At 38.0% G+C, this 12,383-nt stretch overlaps 1 protein-coding gene across 2 annotated transcripts in view; it reads right to left on the minus strand.

Annotated features, from left to right (window-relative positions):
* Positions 1-1,158: 1,158 nt before the first annotated feature.
* Positions 1,159-12,383, minus strand: part of LOC117291825 (two pore calcium channel protein 2-like) — a 41,226-nt gene continuing 30,001 nt past the window's right edge. For both annotated transcript variants that reach the window (XM_033773755.1, XM_033773754.1), the window contains exons 9-28: positions 12,157-12,229; positions 11,169-11,216; positions 10,504-10,533; positions 10,238-10,346; positions 9,716-9,781; positions 9,408-9,472; positions 9,036-9,227; positions 8,584-8,673; positions 8,183-8,302; positions 7,657-7,755; positions 7,020-7,106; positions 6,609-6,661; positions 5,815-5,914; positions 5,220-5,291; positions 4,623-4,708; positions 4,407-4,473; positions 3,692-3,774; positions 3,297-3,378; positions 2,963-3,060; positions 1,159-2,726 (exon numbers count right to left, since the gene is read on the minus strand). In XM_033773755.1, the coding sequence (XP_033629646.1) occupies positions 2,645-2,726; positions 2,963-3,060; positions 3,297-3,378; positions 3,692-3,774; positions 4,407-4,473; positions 4,623-4,708; positions 5,220-5,291; positions 5,815-5,914; positions 6,609-6,661; positions 7,020-7,106; positions 7,657-7,755; positions 8,183-8,302; positions 8,584-8,673; positions 9,036-9,227; positions 9,408-9,472; positions 9,716-9,781; positions 10,238-10,346; positions 10,504-10,533; positions 11,169-11,216; positions 12,157-12,229 (1,702 nt within the window). In that variant the 3' untranslated portion in view covers positions 1,159-2,644. The remainder of the gene's footprint in view (positions 2,727-2,962; positions 3,061-3,296; positions 3,379-3,691; positions 3,775-4,406; positions 4,474-4,622; positions 4,709-5,219; positions 5,292-5,814; positions 5,915-6,608; positions 6,662-7,019; positions 7,107-7,656; positions 7,756-8,182; positions 8,303-8,583; positions 8,674-9,035; positions 9,228-9,407; positions 9,473-9,715; positions 9,782-10,237; positions 10,347-10,503; positions 10,534-11,168; positions 11,217-12,156; positions 12,230-12,383) is intronic.

Consider the following 12,383-nt stretch of genomic DNA (forward strand, 5'->3'; position numbering starts at 1 on the left):
CATTTGGCAAGGACGCAATTTATACATAGATGGAAATATTACATAATTCTCCGCACACAAGCTTCGTCATATATGTATCTAGTCGACCATTTATCTTCTGATAACACTAATACTCATAGTTCATACATTAATTATAATGCTATCTCATCATTTTGGCCCAATTTCATACAGCACCCCAAAGGTGCTAGGCAACGTGGCCACTCAATGGCAAACTGTTTAATCTGAGACATACCCATATTATTATTATGGCCAACCATTTAATGATAAAATCTTCTACCAGCATCTAAGGCAAGGATGCACTTCACTGAAGGGAAACATGGACAGACCATTGATCTCATTCTACGCTTGTTATTGCCAATTGTATGTCTATTATGTTTAATCTATAGTTTTCAAGAACAAAAAATTGACTGTTGTTAACACCACTGCCAGTCTGCTGAAAAAAACTTGGGCTCCTGCTTGTCAAGGAAGAATATCATCCCATTTTGAATCTTCCATGTCGTTCCTACGTTGATCAAGCGAACATTCAATCCTATGTCTTATTTTACTATCTATAGGTTTTCAACAGTTGATTATGCAGTGCCTATATTGATTTAGATATATTATTGCGATTTACTAACGTTTTTATTATTTCATCTCATCACAGATTTTCTCGATGAGCTACTCCCATAGCCTTATAACTTAAGGGTCTTTCTCAGGATCCTTGCAGCTCCCCAAAGCGTCGCCTTCTGTATTTTTATTAGACCTTTTCACTACCTGATGATAGTACTTTCTAAATTTAACACATTGATTGTTCAACTTGTTTACAATTCGACTGTGTCGATCATGCATACGGGTTTCTTTAACTTTGCTAAAGGCAGTGGACACTATTGGTAATTACTCAAAATAATTATCAGCATAAAACCTTTCTTGGTAACGAGTAATGGGGAGAGGTTGATGGTGTAAAGCAATGTGAGAAATGGCTCCCTCTGAAGTTTTCGAGAAAGAAGTAATTTTCCACAAATTTGATTTCGAGACCTCAAGTTTAGAACTTAAGGTCTCGAAATCAACCATTTAAACGCACACAACTTCGTGTGACAAGGGTGTTTTTTTCTTTCATTATTATCTCGCAACTTCGATGACCGATTGAGCTCAAATTTTCACAGGTTAGTTATTTTATGCATATGTTGAGATACACCAACTGTGAAGGCTAGTCTTTGACAATTACCAATAGTGTCCACTGCCTTTAAATATTGGGTGATTCTGAAAGGTGGAGGGTAACAATCCTAAGATACAATAGGCCTATACATCGTATCGACCTTGGGGATGCATCATTACAAGCACACTTATAAACTACAGGTTTTGACACAATGTGGACCGTTTCTTTCTACCTTTAGCGACTGCTTTACATAGGCTCAAGGAGGTTTTCAGAAAAATCATGAAATAATGAAACATTCTCGGAAATCATGTCTGTAAAACACATGGGGAAACTAACTCCAAATATAGCGGAACCAAGAGTTATTGTTGTTAATGTGTTAGACAAACTGACTCAATAATCCGGTACAACTGTATAACACATGTCGCTAATGGTGCTTGAGAAATAATTCTATTATAGAGAGCTTCAATAAGGTGCTTCAGAGTGACAACCTAATTCAGCTTTTCTATCCAAGCTGCTCCACTGGCCAAAAGTGTCAGTTAAAAATTCTGAGGACTTTCGACTAGTCCGAATTCCATCAAGTGATCCTGCTTTCTAGGCTTTATCTGATCCAATGGAAGAGTTCCCCCGGTGATAATGTCATAAACTCAATGTTTCAACTCACAAACGTTGTGCTCTGTGAAGTTATATTTCATTTATCATCACTACTTATCATCTCGCACAATGGAAAAAGGCTCAAGAAGCTTCGATGACAAACATCCAATAGAAGTACATGTAGGTGTGGCTAGAATTCCCCGTCTCTGGTAAGTGTGGCTAATGAGGGACCTTGAAGAATGTTACTTATAATTTTTTAACGAAGAGATGACAACACCTCCCTCGAGAAGTCTGCGTATTATTTCCAGCGTAATTTATACTTTAATTCCAAAACGGCAAGATGACAATTCCGAAAATTATACCTATTGTGCGAAAAAATAACAAAATGATAAAATGGAAAGAGCCCACCTTATGCTGTTAGCACTCCTGTCCATCTCCGTAAAGACTCTTCCCACAATGCACAACTGGTAGTGGTAGTTTCACAATGCACTATTGGTAGACCCATGATGCACAGCAGAAAAGTGTAGCTCTTCTTTCCATCATCGTTCTCCATGAACTAAACATGACCCTTTAGAGAGTCAGAGGTGCAGTTTTTTTCAGAAGGTTGCCTCATTCAACACATGTAACCCTTAGAGGGTTTGGCAGCAAAGGAGCAACTCAAAAAGGGCCAAAGGTTCAGGAAGTTCACAAAGGGTCGAGTCCTCTCCAGTTTATGTGACCCTTGAAGGGTTTGACCCTCAAAGGATCAAAGGTGCAGGAAGTTCATAAAGGGTCAACTCCTCTTCAGTATCTATGATCCTTAAAGGGTTTGACCCTTAACAGCTGGGCCCATTCAAAGGGTCGAAGGTGCAGGAAGTTCATACAGGGTCAACATATGTGACTTTTTGCCCTTATGTGGTGTCTGTGACTCTTTTAGAGTCAAAGATGCAATGCCTTCATATGGGGCTGACTCCTCAGGGCTTCCATTAACTCCTCTTCAGTTGGCTCTATGAGGGCATCCCTGGAAAAGGAAAAATATGTTTGTCATTGAATTGTGGTAAAAAACTTGCTAGCATTGATCTTCAGCATCCGCCATCACCGAACCATGTTGAATACAAGCTTAATTGTCAGACAGTGGGAGGGTTGACTGTGTTCTGTGTAGAGTCAGCCACCCCATGACATCATATCGTCAGCTGGCTTAGTTCTTCTATCCAAAGTGGACGCTATTGATTGAACACACAGTTGGAGTCCACTTACTTGAACATTGTGTGAACTGACATCTGATAGCTGGGTTGGTTGTTGGGGTCACCTGTCCTTAACACTTGCTGCTCACGATCCCATTTTGTAATAAAATTCTGCAATTTAAAAAAAATTACAACCAATTTTAATGAGAAAAGATTCAAAGCTTTGCATGGTATAGGGAGTGAAAACAGTGTGCTCTGCTTGTCTTTGAGTAAATGAAGGGCTGTTTTTGATCTTAGGTTTGGTGCTTTTGAAAGACCATTATATCATTGTTAATAACAAAACACTTGAAGTTAGCTGAACAGTTATTCTTTGGTAATTTCCTGTTTTGATAGCCTTTTTAACTCACCTCCAGAATGAGAGCAGTGAATACATTCAGGCAGACTAACACTGACACAAAGTACCAGGCTATGAAAAATAAATGCGACCACCTGTGGAGAAGACATACAAAATCAAATGTCTCAATTTGGATGTACATTGTTTTCCAGTATAAGTTTGCCATTTTCTTCTAGAGATTTCTTTTAATTTAGCAACTAGTTGGTCCTCATTGCTCAAGTTTTTCAGCAGACTGTAGTATAGGATAGCAACTAAAGCACTCCTGAACTTCAGATGCTTTCTATCAGTAACTCTTCTTTTTGTGACTCTGGGCCTTAGAGCAAACATTTGATTCTAGAACTATACAAAATGCTGTTGGAACGATTTATTTAAAGTAGCCATTCTAAGTTTGTCATCAAGACTACCTACTTGCTTGTGACATCAGCATACTCCTTCAGGAACACGTGCCAATTATTAACAACCATTATGTCAAAGAGTACGACCAATGCAGCCTATAGGTAAAAGATAAAATTTAATTCAATACAATTCAATTCAAATACACATTTGTTTCATACTTCAATGAAAATATTGAAAATTACATGTTCTACGGCGTCAAGCAAAAATCAAGTCACAGTGAGCAGGATAGATATATAAATATAATAAGGGGTTGTTTTGATAACCAGAATGCTTGTAAAAAGCAGCCAGACAGACAAAGAAACAAAACAAACAGACTGACATGCAAAAAAACCCAGATGAACATAAGACATGACAAAATAACTGTTTAAATAGTCCATAAGCATAAGCAACTTCTTTTAAATAATACCGCAACGCACCTTGTGAAACCGAGTACAGTTGAAAACAAAATCAAGCTGCCAAGATGGACACCATGCTCTAATTTATATGTAACTTTGCCAGGTTTATAGTTGTGTAACGCATTGCTTTAAAATCAGCGTGCCATGATGGTTGCTGGTGTTGCCTGAGCCGAATGTCATCCAGAATACTTTGCGCTGATCATGCGTATTGGAACATGCATATGGGCTATAAGAATTCTTCAAATTCAAGACAGTTGATTCGTCACATAGTAAGCTTTTGCGCAGTTAATAAAAGATGGCAACCTTTATCAGAGATTGAAACAACAACTCACAGCAAAATCATCAAAGTTGTTCGCCCAGTACTGAAGCTGGTTGTAGGAACCACACACGATCTGGCTGCTGTGGAGACAAAAGTAATATCCAAGCAACTTTAAAAGTTTTAACGAGTGTCCTCGAGGAGACCATCAATTTGCAACAAGTCAGCTTCTCTTGTTGTGGGTTTTTCGGTCAATGTGGGGTTTTCCTACATTAAAATTCCTACTACTTACCTGTCACTTAGATTTGTACTTGAAGGCATAGGGATTGCATCGCTAAATAACTCCATCCCAATCGCAGCAAAGCTGTAATAAATTACCTATTAAAAGGACGAAAACAATCAAGTGAGTTATATAATTATATTTATTTCATTTTTCATTTGTGGAGCAACATAGGTGCAAGTTCGGTTTTGAGCAGATGAATGTGTTCTGATGGTTGAGTGTTCAATTAAGCATGTGGTGTCTCAAGCTTGAGCTTAGCGTTGGTAGAGAGCAAGGCAAGATCATAAGTAGCCAATGCTATTCCTAGGAGACATTTAATTCAATTTAATTCAATTCAATTCAATTCAATTCAATTAAAGAATACATTTATTTCCATACCCTCATAAAAGAATAAAGACAGTTAAATGTAAACACAGTAACTAAACTTTGAAAGTAACTCTCTCTCTCTCCGACCGTCAGTTTACACACTGACACCTGAATCATATTTTGACAATTTCTGTGCATTGTTAGATTTTGAGGCAATCCTGAAATCAGGAAAATCCTGAAAAATCCCATGCCTGTTAAATACATAATAAAAAAAGCAAAAAAAAAAAAAAATAAAAAACTTACCACTAATATCCCAATGAATGCACGTAGGTTTCTGATGAGACCAAATAGCGTGGCTGCGATAACCGACATCGTCTGGGTAAATAATAACATAATAAGGGTTTAGTACTACCACAGTACTACTTAAGAGCTAGGTACGTACTCATGGACAAATTAATAAGGTTTTTACTATTCATACTTTTTACACTATTGGGGAGCTTGGAGAAAACTTTTTTACAGAAATCTCATTCGTCCAAAAATCAGAAGAAAAAAATTCTCAAGGGATTTTACCTAACTTAAAAATGTACACATATCCATATTTTTGGTGTAAGTGGACCGCCCTCAGGGCTGGTTAGCTTTTTGGTAGAATACTCATGGGCAATTCAAGAGGTTCAAAAAGCAAATGTTCTGGTGCTCATTCCTTTTTCATAAATGTATCAGACAAACAATTTTGTTATTGCAAAAATCACAAGAAAATTTGTACAGTGTTTTTATGTTTTCTAAGGTAGTATGTTACAGGGTTGAATGGATTTTGACTGGCACCCCTGACAAAATAGGGAGACCACCATCATAGGGTAAGATAGTTCAAGACTTGGAAGAAATGGATGTTTTTTCTTACCTGGAAGTGAGTAATTAGTCGGAATAATCTGAAGATGATGAGGATATTGATGATACGGACGAGATCAAACAAAGGAATAGCTTCAGAGTCAATGTTATTCCTGCAATCAGATTCAGGATCAAATCATGAGGCAAACAAAAATGACATAGACCAATGGTTTGAGGGAGTTTGAGACCTATATAGTTAGGGTGGCATGGCCGAGTGTTTAAGATCATCAATTTCAAGTTCTGGGTCATGACACTTGTGTCCTTGAGCAAGATGCTTTACTATAAAGTTGGTTCTCTTCATGCATGCATATAAATAGGTACCAGTGAGGTTTCAGAGGTTGATACTGTGAATGAAAAAGCCACTGATAGAAGACTTGAGCTGATCAGAGGTAAAATTCTTAAGGGAATAAAAAAGTGGCAAAGAGGTTTCAGATGGCTGTTAAAACCCAGCAGGGTTGTGGCCGTGTAATCTCCACTTGAAAATTGTCTGCTTAAAGTATCTTTATAAAATTGAGCCTATAGAGGTGCTCGAGCAGAATATTTTGGTTAAAACTTTTTCTGCTAAGCGATAGAATAAGTAGTATACCAGGCACAGACAGTACAGTATGGTAATTTGGCAGGTAACCTGTTTGTGGTGAGCAGAATCAGGGAGAGTTAGTAGCTCTGTCCTTGATTTCATGAAGCACCAAGATTCATCTAGAATTGCTCAGCAATTAAGATTGATTTGTAGTTAAGATCAATCTTATCTTCTTGTTAAATAGAGCCCTGGCCCTATAGTTGGGAAAAGATGAATGGATAGAGACTTACCCCTTGGGACCGAATAGGTTTCCATTCACTACAGCATACATGATCTCAATGAACTGTAACAAAGTAATCACAACAATGCTATTGTTACTCATGTTACATGTAACAATGTACTGTATCAATCCCTCTCTCATGACTGACCAAGACCAAGACCACAGGGTGGGGAAACTGAAACCAAGACCGTCAAAACCAGTCTCTAGACCGGCCTTAATAGCTACAACACTGATCAACACACTCATGGGAAAGAGACTTGGAATAAACCCATACAATCAGCTCACATGGTCATGAGAACTCTCATACGGAGCAGTCGTCTCATGCATGTCCTTTACCAACCATTTCAAAAATAAAGTTACTTATATAAAGAATGACAAAAAGTAATTTGACAAATACTTTGATCAAAATATGTTCACTTACTACAAGTAGAAGAGTAAGAAGTCCATCAAATATGTTAAGCTTTGACATCGCATACCTCTTGCAGCCGTAGGCCCAGATTTTCAATAACTGAAAAACAAGTTTGGTTCAAAATGTTTTTAAAACACAAACTGGTTTGGATACACACTTGCCTCTCATTGTACAACATGCCTGCTATGGGGGCAGAGTGTATCCTGCACCCCCCCCCCCAGATAGTCAATTTTGTTTCAATTAAAGTCAACATTTATTTTATACTACTCTTCTCCAAGATATAACATATATACAAAATTAAATAGATGCAGCAAGACAATAAGCACAGCGGATGGAGGAAAATTAGTTAATCTATGTCAACCAAAAGAAAGAGAGTAGGAGGCTATCAGATTAAGCCAGGTCTAATCCTTTAGAGACCATTAATTTATGTATAATCATCACCACATGCCCAAACATGTTTTTGTTGTTAATTTTTTAAACAATTTATTCTTCTAAAATTGTCTATCAAAAAATTACGATAAATCAGAAATGATGTTTGTTTTCAGAAACATAGAAATTAAGTAAACATGAGAAACATTGAATCATGTCAATTTAGGTCATGACCTTTACTTTGACATTTTAAGTTGAGTGGGAGTAGAGCTGATCTCACCTGTTCTAAGACATAGTACAAGATGAAGATGAAGTTGACACTTGACAGAATGTTGTCTCTATCGTAGAAGCTGGAATCGTACTCAAACTGGACCTCCACCTACATTTTCAAGACACAATCAAATGGAAGGTTTATACACAGGGACCAATTTCATAGCGCCACTTAATGGTAATCAAATTCTCCTCCCAACTATAGCAAACTATTTGTTTTGTTTAACGGCCAATTAGGCGACCAGTTTGCGCATTCGACATGGATTTGCATTGTTATATCATTCATTTTCATACAGTTATAAGCACTGGAAGAATAGCATCTCTTTTTGAGTGCCTACGGTTACCAGTGCTATGAAATAAACACTTTTTGTAGATATTCAGAAATATTTCAGATGAGGGAAACAAAAGGAAGATGAATTTAGATTCTGGTTTTGTGACATAAATTCTGATCTAGTGAAACATTTTGGCCTCAAAGACCTCCAGGTCTTGTGGAATTTTACCCAAAGTTCAAGCCCTTGTGGAGTAATGGTACTTACTGATATAACAATCACATTGCACATGGCTACAAAAGCACCACAGTAATTGTAGAATCTGTGTGTTATACAATGTTGAAGCTTCCTCAGATATCTGTTGTTCTTCAATATAACTGGCGGCTTCTGAAATTTACACAAAGTTTTATGCTGGTTAAAAAAAAAAAATGGATAACAAACTATAATTAACCCTAACCAACCAACCAAACACATCAAAAAACAACAGCATGTTTTGTTTCTATTGGACCAATGACTGCCTGTAGTAAACTGATTATGCTTTACATGTGATCAGGCATCCCTCCGAGCCCAACAGTTTCTGGTTCTGGGCTTCATTAGAGTGTTTAAGAATCTTAGAAGTCATAAACGCTTCCCGACACCATTTAATCAAACTTATAAATATTACTTACTCTGCGTCTTGAAGTGACTCGATCTAAGACATCAAAAAGTTGCTGGAAGTCCGTTGACGTCAAGGATCCACCCATGTTTTCATCCAAATCCTGCATTGATAAAAACAATTTCTCAGAATAAAACTGCAGATCTCACTTGAAAACATCCAACTAAATTCAGTATATTGTAAAGGTCTTTTCCAAGATACCCTGCCTGCTGCTTCCCAGGTTGTATCGTTAACTTTGGTGTGATCCCTAGCTATAACATGGGCAAGATAGATAGCTCAGTTGGTAGAGCACCGGCATGATAAACCAGAGGTTGTTGGTTCAAGTAAATTTTGCTTTGTTCCACCACAAATAAATTTGAAATTATGTGTACTTTTAGTATACGGAGCTACAAACAGGCAGGGCACAGCTGAAGTCCAAGGCGACGCCTAGCTTCTTTAAAAAGAAACAATAGTTTTTCAACTTACGGCAATTATAGCCGCCTTGGCGCTCTTCTTCATGTTTGTCTGCAGCACAACCGCCTTGACGACACTGACGCTTAGCGTTGTGCCGATATTGATCCTAGCCGTAGTGAGGGTTGGTCTGCCTTGTCTCCTGAGCATCTCAAAGGCTGCTTGGAAACCAAGACGTCGCCGTAAGAGGCTACTCTGCATGGAGTGCTGTGGCAATGGAGAAAGATGACATTAGGGAAAAGTACAACGAAGGAATGCAAAATGAAACAGGTGGCAAGTGGAAGTTTGCTGTTGACCTAATAAAGTTTAGCCAGTTTTCATAAGGCTAGTCTTAAACTCAAGCCAATCAGAGAAGCTAGTCTTTTGAACTCAAGCCAACAAACTCACCAATAGATAACCTCTGAACTCATTGTAGATTACAGCTGTCAGCATATTGAAGAAAAAGTACAGCCCTGCAACAAACAAATGAAACAGAACATACATTAACACATGCGGTAAAAGCAGATGTCAAATCAAATAAAACCCTTCTATATAGCATCTCTCCAGGCATTCGCGGTTACGGATAGGAAAACCTATTCGCCATTAACCGGATATTCAAATAATTCGCCCAGGCCTATCGATGACCAATGGAGACAAAAACGCACGTGCTATAAGGAGCATTGAAAGTTCTCAAAATGAGAAGAAAAAAAACTTACCGATAATGAGGAAGACAATGAAGTACAAGCAGTAGAATCTGTTGAACATGTACGCTGGCATCGTAACTGTTAATGTAACAAAACAATAGTAATAACAGTGGCTTCTTACATAGTGCTCAACACTCATTGCACTCCAACATTATTACCCCCTGGTCACTGGGCCATTCCTTAAGCTAGCTCCCATGGAATACAGCCTGTGCTGCCAAGCATGTAGCACACAATTCTAATTCCCAAGAACACAAGAACCATCTCTGCCTTCAGAGTACCCATTTACCCCTGGGTAAGAGGAGCAATTACAGTTAAGCGCCTTGTTCAACCGGGACGCAAGACCAGGATTCCAACCCATATCCTGATGACTCTGCAACAAGAACTTGGTTATGATTTACTGAACCGCTCGGCTATGACACACAAAGCGACCATGGAATGTGCTTACCATCTGGATTGTTAGCCGTAGACAGTAGGACAAACGGGCTTATGAAGCCTGTCGAGATAGCAAGTAAGCATAGTTTAGAATCTGCTTACCATCTGGATTGTTAGCAGTAGTCAGCAAAATAAACAGGCTCATGAAGCCAGTCAGGATATCAGGGAAGAACAGTGTAGCCTCAGCGTACTTGTCTGCTGTGATTGGCGGCTAGACAAAAAAATAAACACAATCAGAAATCAAAAGTTATGGATCAACAGACGCTTTTGACGTGGAAGTGCCAAACTTTAAAAATTATGCAGAACAAAATTTCTGCTCTGATATGATGATATTTATATGATATTTTTACACAATGAAGTAACTCTACCTGAGTTGTGGGCAGATCTGTTGATTGTTTCTGTAAGAAATTGAAAGAGTTCATATAAAAAAGTTACCCTGAGGTTCAGTAGTTGTTTCAGTAAGTTTTAATAATTGTTGTACCACCACCTTTTCTTAATTTTCAACAATCAGTTTTAATGTGCATCTTGTGAAAACCTCTCTTTAAGTTGTCTTCCAACTTGATAATAAGGTGGTTACCACCTTTTCTTAATTTTCAACAATCAGTTTTAATGTGCATCTTGTGAAAACCTCTCTTTAAGTTGTCTTCCAACTTAATAATAAGGTGGTAAACATTTTTTAAATATCGCCAAAAACAAACATGGAGTGATAATGTCCATGCAGGAAGAATTGTAAGAACATGAAAATAGACAATCTAAAAAGTTTATGTCACACACAAATCGCTGCCAATGTTAGATCTTCTTTTGACCCCAGTGAGGGCGCTGTTTGAGGATGTGACATCATGGGTCTGTTGACCCATTGCACAGTGCACTTAAATGCGCCTATCCTGTTGGCCATTTTGGGAGTCAAAATGTACACAATAGGAATGATGGAGAGTTAGACGGGCATTGTGGGAGGTGTGTTACGTGTTTTGCAAAGGATCAATAAAATTTCTGATTTTCAACAAATGTAGCTCAAAGAATTCTTTCTTCATACCTTATCTGGTGAAGGGGACGCTGTTTTTGAACCAGGTGATATGGCATGCTGTTCAGATACAAAAAGGAAATAAAAATACATGGGATTTAAAACTTGGCAAGGTGGAAATAAATCAGTTTAGAGAAAGACCCCTTAGCCCAAATTCATGGAGCTGCTTTAAAGGCACTGGAAACGTTTGGTGCTTTTGGTGCTTTTTTTGTTTGTTCTTCTTTGAAATTTTATCCGGCATATATACCTGTAGAAATAGATCTACACTGTGGTCGTACAATTCCTACAAAAAGCTATTTTATCATTTGTTGTCACTACTTCCCTTTTCTTGTTAGCCTGTTAATATTCAGCTATAGACCATGAATAAATGGTGACGAGATAACAATGAAGAACTACCAGCATATCTGATAGTATCTGCTGTGTCAATTTTCACTCTGTGAAAACTGTTAAAAAAAGACATTTATAACTTGCTGGTTCTGTGTTCCGATTGGCTGAAACATGGTCACATTGGGTTCAATAACCCTTTTGAGTTTGAAACAGCCACAAATAGCTTGTACCAAAAAACCTGTAGCGGATGCAAAAGGCCGCAAGGTTTGACCTACTTCCATAGACTTCCAACACCTTTTGAGATAAAAAGCGATCAGTGAAAATGTTCATGAAATCAGGACAAAACCTGATACATGATGGACCTTTAACCCTTTCAATTTTAACCCCACTCCAATGACAAAATTAGAAAACAGCAACCTTTTTTTATTAAATCATCAATGAAAAGAACAAATCTTTCTCTTTCCAATGTCGTTAAGCTTGGGTATAGGTGGTGAACATGGATATAACTTACTTTATTACAAATTGTCTTTGATCTAAAATATAAGTGATTTTGTGTGTGTGAGCTTGTACAAATAAAGTTGCCAATTAAGAAGAGGGGGGTATGACAGCAGTTGACTAAAGTTGCCTCTTTTCAGGGAATGGGTTAACAAGTTATAAAAAGTGGTAGGCTTACCTGAGGTTGTGGGAAGATCAGCATGCCTACCATAGTGAAGAAGTAGAGATGAACCAATAGCAGTAATAGCACACTGAAACAATAACAACAATACTGCTGTCAATCACTATGTAACTTTACCGAGTATATCCGTTGAGGGGATCAGGTTAACTCAGTGGTTTCTTTCCCCGCCTTTCACCCCTGTGGACCCTGGTTCGAATCCAACCTCAGACAGAGCCTTGCATGTG

Source organism: Asterias rubens, chromosome 6 (genome assembly GCF_902459465.1).
Source record: "Asterias rubens chromosome 6, eAstRub1.3, whole genome shotgun sequence".
NCBI classification, from domain to species: Eukaryota; Metazoa; Echinodermata; class Asteroidea; order Forcipulatida; family Asteriidae; genus Asterias; species Asterias rubens.